Source organism: Poecile atricapillus, chromosome 20 (genome assembly GCF_030490865.1).
Source record: "Poecile atricapillus isolate bPoeAtr1 chromosome 20, bPoeAtr1.hap1, whole genome shotgun sequence".
NCBI lineage: Eukaryota > Metazoa > Chordata > Aves > Passeriformes > Paridae > Poecile > Poecile atricapillus.
The window spans coordinates 6364487-6374871 of record NC_081268.1 but is presented as its reverse complement, the minus strand read 5'-3'; the positions used below and the strand labels follow the sequence as shown (position 1 = coordinate 6374871).

The 10385-nt window shown below is 48.6% G+C and overlaps 2 protein-coding genes across 2 annotated transcripts; one reads left to right on the top strand and one right to left on the bottom strand.

Annotated features, from left to right (window-relative positions):
• Positions 1–853: 853 nt before the first annotated feature.
• Positions 854–4280, bottom strand: BBLN (bublin coiled coil protein). The gene is made up of 2 exons (XM_058853696.1): positions 4122–4280; positions 854–1127 (listed from the first exon to the last, which is right to left on the bottom strand). Exons 1-2 carry the CDS (start codon positions 4210–4212, stop codon positions 934–936), a joined length of 285 nt encoding a protein of 94 aa, XP_058709679.1. The 5' UTR covers positions 4213–4280; the 3' UTR covers positions 854–933.
• Positions 4281–5508: 1228 nt separating this feature from the next.
• On the top strand, positions 5509–10075 carry PTGES2 (prostaglandin E synthase 2). The gene is made up of 7 exons (XM_058853823.1): positions 5509–5754; positions 6683–6877; positions 6988–7043; positions 7621–7773; positions 8287–8487; positions 8798–8915; positions 9311–10075. The coding sequence occupies exons 1-7, from the start codon at positions 5539–5541 to the stop codon at positions 9437–9439; spliced, it is 1068 nt and encodes a 355-aa protein (XP_058709806.1). The 5' UTR covers positions 5509–5538; the 3' UTR covers positions 9440–10075.
• Positions 10076–10385: the final 310 nt, after the last annotated feature.

The window sequence follows — 10385 nt, the reverse complement described above, 5'->3', positions numbered from 1 at the left end:
TAGTGGAGACTCTCAGGAACAAATTTTGTTTCAAACTGATTTTAATAAAACAGATTTCTTTTAAATAACCTCTTTAACTTTCAAAAAAACTCCTTTAACTCTACATAAGCAGAACAGTAATTCTTGCTTCAAAAGTGCTGGCTGTAGGACATACTGACAAGACCACAAGGTACAGACCAGACCTCTCGTGCCTTGTCAGAATGTACAGGGAGGGCTCTGCTCTCTATTGCTAATGCTGTGATGGGGGCTAACCAGGCTGCTCTGCCCCTTTCTACACCTCTGTCCTTAATGGCAGCTGAAGGAGTGGTGCAGCTCCCAGTTACAGTGGTCAGAAAGATCGCACCAGTAGCTTGTCTTATCTGCTTGGAATGGAGTGGAAGTGTCCAGTGATCTGGAACCACGTGCCAATATTTGTACATCACAGTTAATGTGACTAAGGGAGAAGCTGTGGCTTCAAGGCAGCAGCTGGCCTAGGCCCTCCCTCTCCAGGGCTGTCATCAGTTAGACTTAGGGACAAGCCTGAAGTCGGGACAGCCCCTGCCAACTGTGCTTTCTGAGGGAAAGGGGGTTGAGCCATAATACTCCTTGCTTGGATTTAAGGAAAAGAGAGCAGAAATAATTTGTCCACTTTGTCAAGAGGGCCTGCCTGCAAACTATACCTGCATGGCCTCAGGTTTCCTACAGCCAGCTTTAACCAAGTGTGAGTGCCAGGCTTATGTTGGGGAGCAGAAAGAACCAGCTCTTCTATACCCACCCTTGTGCTTCTGCACCCGTCTCACAGCTAAATGAAAACAGAACATGAATGGCAGGATACAAACACAGAAGGGAACAAGTAACAGACACGAGGCACCTCTGCTATTCCAAGTTTTACATTAAATTGGTGACCAGTAACTGTCCCCTTAGCAACAGCAGTTGAGGGTGTATGGTCAGACTCTAGGCAGGAGGCTGGGATCCCTGCACATCAGCTCCAGCGTTCAGCTGCTTGCTCTGCTGCTGGAACTCCAGACGGGTCTGGCGGCTGCACTCCAGCAGTTCCTTCAAGCAGCCGTGTAGGTGATCATTCTTCTCCTCCAGGTGATCCAAGCAGGAGTTGATCTGGTCCAGCATAGAGTTTATTGCTGCATATTCTAAAAGCAAGGGAGATGAGAGACTGAACAATGTAAATAAATTGTCGCTGCAGTCAAAGGAGGCCACGAGAACTCTGGCAAAACATGCCCACAGCATTTTGGCTGTGCCTTATTTACCCCTGGGTGGGTGAAGTGCAACTGAATCCTGCATGTGCTCCGTTCCCTGATCAAATTAGGCCAATGGGAAGCTGTAACACTGGTAACAAGATCTAAGGCAAGGTACCTGGGCAGTCCAAACCCTTTGTGAACACATCTGAGAGCCTCAGATCTCACACACAAACAGCCAACCACAGACTGAGTGCTGACTGCAACATTACCAGATAAATCCCAAAGACAAGGCAGCCTTTTTAGCTTCCTTTGGAATCATGTTTCCTGATAGTACAGGCATTTTGTCAGCATGCTGCAGTGTTTATTTTCTGTGAATTATTTGGATAAGGCTTCCAAGCTGGGATGTGCTGCACTCAGGCCTGGTTGGAGTCAGGCTGCTGTAACAGTGCAGCCGTCATGGCTGTGGCAGGAGGAGGGGATGAACCCAAAGGTGCTGGTAGTGGCACCACTATTTCCACAGGAAGGTAAGTGTTTGGCACCTAGTTCAGACACAGGATTTTCATGCTCTATTAAGGCTTTGGGTACTTCAGATTAAACCTAGATTCACTCCAGATGATCCTGGCAGTTGGTTCTCTAGGTACAGTTTCTTACCCACAGCATTGTTTCAAGTGCAGTGGTTTGTTTCAGCACAACAGCATTTCACAGTGGTGTGTGTTAGCACTGCTACTCAGCTGAAGAGTGCTGTGCTCCTGCAACACCTGTTTTTGGATTGCTCCAAGCAACACCCACACAATCCTGAAGAATAACAAAAACCCAAACTTAAAAAACAGACAAGATAAACTGCTGAGTTTACTCAGGACACCTGGAAGGCTGCAGGGGATCCCAGATGGAGCTAGTCCCATGTTCCTTTCTGAAACTGCACAGCTGAGTGCAGGGAGGCAGAGGTGGAGCTGTGTGTGACCTGTGGGCTAATGTTTGTGAGGATCATGGGCTGCAGAACAGGGAAGGATCCCTGTGTGGGTGGGACAAGCTCACACCTCGCGGGCAGGGGCTGGCTTTTCTCCAGCCAGCTCCTCTGAGCCCAGGGGGATACTCAGTGCCTGGAATGCTGGGCTGTGCTGAAGGACATGGAGAGAGGAAGGAGGATGAGGATGTGTTCTGGGCACCCTAGGAGGGTCAGGCTGTGCTTAAATCCCCCAGACCAGCTCTGCCTCTTTGCCAAGGTGTCCTGGTGCCCCAGCACACAAGGTCCAGGCAGCTTTAAAAGAACTGTGAATATTTAAACATTGACGTCATCTGCATTATTAATAGCTAAGAAGTTTCATTATAAAAAAATAATTATCCTCCTTTTCTTATAGCCACTTTGGAGCCGTTCAGAGTGCTGCAGCCTTTAATTCTTTGGAGAATTGTGTAATGTTGCATTTGAGCTCATTAATAAAAGTTTGGCCTTGCAGGTATACACAGAGGTGGCATTATGAGCAAGAGCACTGATGATGTTCTTACATTTAAAAATCAATCCCACAAACACATGCTTTCCAAAAAGGTGGCAGTTATCAGCATTTTTAAAACTATCAGCATTTTTCAAGATCTGTGAGTTACAGTTTTTCAATCTGATGCACCATATTCCAATGAAATGGTGAGCAGATCTCAAGCAGACATGATAACTACTTCTGGCAAGGACCATTCATCATCTTTGCAAGAAGTCTGCAATTACAGCAGAAGCTTATTCTCAGTGCCTAAAACCCAAATGAAGGTTATATAATTTGTGCAGCTTTGGGAAGTGAAAAGAAAATTAACCATTTAAAATTAAATTTACCATTTAAAAATAAGCTGTAAAAACCTTTTATTTTATTGTTTTCTGTTAGTTGCATGGTGGATTTCTGTGGAAACAACTACATCTCTATTGGAAACACTGAACAGGAGTATGGCAATTGCATTAACTCCTCTATATTCTTACAAGAATAGCTGACAAAAATCAAGTTTCCTACTTGAGATGAAGGAAGAGATCCACAGCTCCACTAGACAAGGAAATAGCTGCAGCCCTTTATGACCAGCTACTGCGCATAAAGCAAATTAATTACAAGCTGAACAACCCAATTAGGATGTAAATCCAATTTAGTGACTTTTTCCATCACATCCAACATGTCTTTTAGCTCTTCAAAAAATAGGAAATGCAAATCACTGTGATGATGCAAAGCAGTGAGTGCACTTGGGGTGTTTCAGGGCAGAAATGATTGTCCTGTCACTGCAGCTAGATCCCAGACACAACTCCTAAAATCACCTGTGTGGGTCACATCTAGGAAACAGAATGTTTTGGGAAACAGTAGAACCCAACTCCACCACTTTCAACAGAAGGGTAGCGAAGTGCTTATGCTGAAAGAATTCTAGTTTTAAGAGTGACCTCTACATCCGCATAACTGCTCTCCTGTCATCTCACTTTTTCCATGGGCTGGTTCTAACCAGACAGGGCAGTATCAGAAACTTCATACCCAGGCACTGCAGAAATGCCCCAAAGTGGAATTTGCCAAGCTACCTGCATTAAATTCCCTTTTTCCATGCATGACTACTTCTCCCAGATCCGCCCATGTGATCTGCCCTGTGATTTCGAAACCTGAACATCCTCTTTCCTGACATCCGCAGCCCATACACCAGCAAAGGCACAAAATCATTTTCTCACAAGAAAAAAATCCACCCCAGGGCAACACGTCGGTGCCTCATGGCTGGGTGGGAATCAAACCCTGCAGCCCCTCGGCCCCGCTGCCTTATAGCGGGTGCCTCGCTGGCGTTGGGCACCGCTCCCGGCAGAACATCTGGGCACATCTGGGCACACCTGCGCACACCTGGGCACACCTGTGCTCTGCCACCCGCAGAGCAGGGGACCAGGCCAGGCCATCCTGCGCCACGGGATCCCCTCCAAGATGGCAGCCCCGTTTTACCCCCACGCACCTTCCTCCTCGAAGGTGTCGTCGCCGTCGTCGTCGCCCTCGTGCCCGGTGCCGCCGCCCAGCACGTGCGGGTCTCCGTTGGGCCCCGACATCCCGCCGCTCCCGCCCGCGCCTCGGCGCCGCCCGCACTGCGCGCCCCTGTGCGCGCGGGGCCTCCAGCCAATGGGAGAGCAGAGTGCCGTGCGCGTCACGCAGGCCGGCGCTGCGGTGAAATTTGTGGTTAGCGCGGAGGCCGCGGAGCGGAGGCGCGCGGGCGGGCGCGACGAGCAGCACTAGGCAGGGGCGGCCCCTGGGGTCAGCGCCACTTTCCCCGTTCCTCGGGGATTTTTCCCAAACGCGTGCCCAGCGCTAGGCTGTGTCCTTGTCCTCCCCAAGTGTCCTCAGGTCCTCCCAGTCTCCCCCGGTTAGGGGCCGCCATCAGCACTGAGCGCTTCTTTCCCACCATAAGTGATGCTCCGTATGGATAAATCTGCATCCTGTCCGTGCGTGCCATTCCGTCTCAGCGGGGGCTTTGCTGCTGAGCTCCCAGCTCCAGCCTTGTCACCAGCTCTGCTTCGTCCACTAAGCGGCTTGAACCAGCCTCAGGTCACCTTCACACTCCTCTTCCCTAAAGCAACAAGCACGATTCACTTCGCCCTTCCCTGTCTTTGGCCTAGTATCAGCCGCACCTCAGTCACCTTGAGGAGATCTCATCGCTGTGGTGTTTTCATCCCCGGGAGAGAAGTCACTGCGATGAAAATAACCCACAATTAGAGCATTGATTCAAGCAGTGCTCCTGAGATCAAGGACTCCATTATTAAGTGGGTATTTGGGACAAAGACTAAAGAAAAGATCACGTCTTCTTTTAACATTGCAGCCACCTCTCCCTTCTGTGGGTAATAACTGCACTGCAGGGTCACCCCAGTGCACACAGCACAGGATTGTGTCCAGACAGTTCTGGAATATCCCCAGGTGAGGAAGACTCCACACCTTCTCTGGGCAACCTGTTCAGGGCTCGGTCACTGCACAGGGAAGAAGCTTTTCCTCATGTTCAGGTGAAACTTTCTGTGCGTCAGTTCCTTCCCGTTCCCCTTGTTCTACGGCTGGGCACCGCGGCCTGGTGCATTCTCCGCCCCCTCTCTGCAGGCACTGACAGACATCGATGAAGTCCCCTCTCCGCTGCCTTTTCTCGAGACTGAACGGGCTCAGCTCCCTCACCCTTTCAACTGATTATTTTATTCCCACTTTAGACCCTGGTGTGTTCTCAGATTTGATAATGACAGGTCAGCGGGTCCGCCCCTTGTTGTGTGTCCCGTGCGGGGGTCTGCCCTCAGCGGGGAGCGGCGCTGCCATGCCCGAACGCCGAGCCGGGGCCGTGCCGGGGCGGTGCCGCCGTGCCCGGGGCGGAGCGGCCGCTCTCCGCCCGCCCTCAGCCGAAGATGGCGGGTGCCGGCCGAGCCTGGCGGGTCGGATCGCTGCTCTTGCCGCCGGCCTGGCGGCTGCGGGCCCCGGGACGAGCCTTCGGCGCTGCGGCGGGACGGGGAGGCAGCAGCGGCGGCGGCCGGCTGGTGCTGGGCGCTGCATTCGCGCTGGGCGGCAGCGCCGGGCTGTGCCTGGCGGCGCGGCAGCGCCTGCGGGAGCACTCAGCCGCTGAGGTAACGCCGGGGGCGGCTCCCCCCATACCCGCCGTGCCCTCCCCGAGGCCTGCGGGGACCCCGCTGCGGCGGCAGCGAGCCCCCGGGACAGCGGTTCCCCGCGGACCGAGAGGCTCCTTCTGCCCCGGTTTGAGCGAGGGAAGAGCTTAAAACGGTCTGGGAGGCCCCTGGTAGAGCATTCCTTGAGGAGCTGTAAGGAAAGGCTGTCAGTGAGGGCTTCCTGGGGGTTTGGAGCCTGATCTGTTGTTGCTTTTTGGCAGCACCCGCGCAGGGTTGTGTAACCCAGTAAATTGTAAATAAGAAACAAAGCGGGGTGGCTGCGTTTTTTCTTTAATGTGTGAGGAATGATTAGCACGGCCTGTCAGGCTGCTTGAGGTGTAGCAGCTTTGCGAAACATCCCGTAATTGATGTCGCGGTGGCCCTGGGCTCTCCCTGCATTGTCCCAGTTGTACCCACGTTGGTTAATCCCAGGAATGTGAACTTGGGCAGACACAAATGCAAACTCTGCTCTCCCCACCTTGTGGCCTCAACAGAGGCTGTTGTGGGGGAGGGATTGGCCTGTAAAGGCTTTGTGTTTGAATACTCCTGCAAATGGTGGTGTTTTTCTATGGAATTCTGTTTTACAGAATAGAAACTATAAAGGAGTAAAATGTCTGGATTTAACCTATTTTTTTCCCTAGCTGTGAGTAGGAGTTTTCAGCACATTAAATAGATGTTTAAAGAAGCAGGTTATTGGTCCCAATGAATGATGAATATTTAAATATTTGATGCCATTTAAAGAAAGCATCTAATAGCCAAGATATGCTCATGATAAGATGTTGACACTGAATGTCGATGACTATGACTTCATGACAGAAATAAGGATGGAAGGAAGGCAGTGTTTATGTTTTTAGCAGAACACAAATCTTCTGTTCTCTTTCTTTCCCAGCTGCCTGCAGGGAGCCTGCAGCTCACTCTCTACCAGTATAAAACATGTCCTTTCTGCAGCAAAGTCCGAGCTTTTCTTGATTATCATGGACTGCCCTATGAAATTGTGGAAGTGAACCCAATCATGAGGAAAGAGATCAAATTCTCTTCCTACAGAAAGGTTCCCATCCTGCTAGCCAACGCTGGGAGCCCGCTGGTAAGTCTCCATGACCTGAAGCCTCAGCACACAGGGAAAAAGGCTCTGAAGAATTTCCTTTTCAATTTAACCAGCTTCTTTTAAAAGGTTGTTTTGATCCTGTTTTTCAGCAATTGAACGACTCCTCGGTGATAATCAGTGCAATAAAGACCTATCTTATTTCCAGGTAAGAAAACAGGGTGATGAGAGAAGAGTTGAATTTGGAGGGCCCAGGTTAAGCAGAGATTTAGAAGACTCTGAATGTGCAAGTCTCTTGTTGACCTCAGGCTCTGAAGCTCTGAGCCTGGCTGTGATAATATGGGTGGTGCTTATATATGTTGTGATGTGTGTGATGTAAAGCAAAGCTTGTACCTTTCAGAAGTACTTTCTCATCTGTGAGATTCTGTTTGCACAAAACCTACTTAAACATGAACTAGTGTTAGTCTTGGAACTGAGCTTACAATTAGCCAGTTATAACATGTAGAATGAAGGGGCATTGTTGTGCCTATGGCCTGTCCTTTAGATCTACTTGAGAATGGTAGGAAGTTTTATGCCTGCAGAAATTTCTGTCACATACAAAGGTATGTGCAATAATATTTTTTTGCAAGTAGCTGTTCCAGTCTCTTTTTTTTCCAAATAGAATCTGGAACATTGTGCACTTACTTTTAGAATAATACATTTTATAGTGTGAATCTTTCAATCTGTCCTTTGCTCTTGCTCCTTTATAGCAGCCAGATCAGTGCTAACTGTATTTCTTTTCACAGGAGGAATAGCTTAGAAGAAATTGTGTCCTTTTATCCACCTATTAAAACGGTGACTGAGCAAGGCAAGGAGGTGCTTGAGTATGAGAATAAATACTGGCTTATGCTGGATGAGAAGGAGACAAAGAGAGTCTATCCTGTCAAAGAAGTGAGAGTGTAAGTGCTCTTCAGTTTCTGGGCTCTCCAAGTAGGGTCACAGCCCCCTTTATGTGTACTCAGGGCTGATGTAAAATCCCACTGGGGCTGACAAATCTTGTCACACCCCTGTTAGTGTTTCAAGCCTCATTAGTTGGTTTGCTGTGTTTGTTGGATAATTCTAAGCAAAGCTGTTTATCAGCCTAGTTACCACCACCATTGTCACACAGGCCTTCAGCTGCCTACAGTTTCCTTCTTGGCCTTTCCTTTGTGCCACAGAGGAATCTGTTGAGGGAGAGTTTCCCTTCCTGCTTTATTTCTCCTATTGGGTGGAGAACCTAATGCTCTTAGTCTTAAATTCAGTTTGAGACTAAAGATAATGATGTTCAGTGCATTTTAGGGATGTCACCAGTGTACCTGGGTAGGAGTGTTTGACCTTGGAAGGATCTCTGGCTAAGGCAACTGTGATCCTGCCTCCTGTAGCCCTTCTGTGTGTACCTCATTCACTGAAAACTTCCTTTTGACTGCTCGCAGGGAAGAAATGAAGTGGAGAAAATGGGCAGATGATTGGCTTGTTCACCTCATCTCCCCCAATGTTTACCGCACCCCCAAAGAAGCCTTGGCATCTTTTGATTACATTGTCCGTGAGGGGAAGTTTGGCACCTTGGAAGGTCTCTTTGCCAAATACGTGGGGGCTGTTGCCATGTTCTTCGTTAGCAAGAGGCTGAAGAAAAGGTTGGTATCACTAAGCACTAAGTACACAAGAGGATAAATAGTTCCTCCTTAGCTGTGAACCCCAGCTGTCAAAGGGCAGAACCTCAGAGTTTTAAACTGAACCATTTAATCCTGTATGAGTAACAACTGTACATCTTTACTGGAGGTACTGAACCCCTCTACTCATCCACTATTTAATTACTGACTGCCCCTTCCCTCTGAAATACTGGCCTTACTTGCAAACCAAAACCAGCCCATAAGGTGAGAGGTGATAGAATGTTAAAGGAAGAAACAAGCTTGTGTCTTCAAACTGATTATTTTCTTTATCCAGACATCAGCTTCGAGATGATGTCCGAGAAGATTTGTATGAAGCAGTTAATGAGTGGGTAAAAGCTGTTGGCAAAAATCGACTGTTCATGGGCGGGAAACAGCCAAACCTGGCTGACCTGGTAAGGGCTTCATCCCTGTGGTTATTGTCAGGTGGATTGCAAATTATCCTGCTGCTCATCTGAGTGAAATGGTTAATACAGCTACAGGAAGAGAAGTTGAGCTAGATGAGATACATGTCCTTTGTGCAGTAATACAGTTCCCATATGGTGGAGACTTCCCCATAACTGTCCCATAACTGCATGTAGATTTTGATCTTTCCTTACTGTTTCCTCATGGAAAAACATGCATATTCTTAATTACCTTTCTGCCATTCACTCTTCCTTGCTAATCAGAAGGACGGATCGGATGGCAGGACAGGGGAAGAGCTGTACTAGCTTGATTATTGAGACATTTGTTGTACCCTAAGCTGTTCTCCACTGCTTTTTCAGTGTTCTGTCCTCTCTGCTCTGCACAGGCAGTGTACGGGGTACTCCGGGTCATGGAAGGGCTAGAAGCCTTTGATGACATGATGGCTCACACCAATATTCAACCTTGGTACCAGCGCATGGAAGAAGTCATTCAAAAAACTGGAGTTGCAATCTGATACCAGCTGCAGCTGCCTCCCTGAAGTACTTGCATGGTGAAAACTTCAGAAGAAATGGCTTTTATTTTTAGAGTTGACTGGTCACACCTAATGGACTGATATGGGCACAGAGACCACCCCGTTCAGAATATCAAGTTGCTGTGAGAGAAGGGTCCAGCTAGGTGTTTGTAGAAGGATGGGGACAGGTAAAAGAAAGGGATCTAGGATGCTGCTGGAAAGGAGATGCTCTGAACTGAAGACTGCAGCAAAAGGGCTTCTTTGAGACAAGAGACATCCTCGGAGCACGTTACTGTAAAAGCAAGATGCTCTTGGCTGGTGTTACAGCTGTGTCAGACGTGGTAGGCCTAACCAGCTTTTGCCTCAGGCTGTCTTCGGCTACTCATCCATGTCACCTGAAGTGTTTTCCTGACTGAGACACTGGATACTGGTTTTTAAATTACAATATTTCCTGCAATAGATCTTGTAAACCTAGTGCTAAGGGAACTGGAGGAATCTGCAGTGCTGGAGAAGGCACTCTTCCTCTGACAGCAGCAAGGCTGCGCTCAGCAGGGCGTCTGCTTTCACTCTTCTATGTAAATGGTTCTCTCAGGACTTGATTCTGTACGGTCTGCAAGGATAAAAGCTGGCTTTATTCTGTCCCCTTTGTGAGATCTGAGTCCTTACATTACCCTTTACACCCAAAAAACTTGGCCTACACTGAAATCACAAATGTAGAGCAGTTATTGGAAAGGCTTGTCTTGCATGAGATCTCTCTGGAATATCCCTGAAGATCAGTTTGTTCTTGTTTTAGGAAGAGGATTAAGAGCCATCTGCATGGCCAGGGGATCTCTAGATGTTTCTGTCATGCAAGAGTAACAACGGATTTGCTGATGTGGCAGTCAGATTAGGAGCTGTACCTGCAGCTAAGTCTTCTGAGCTGTGCTGGGTAGAATAATAGAATGGTTTG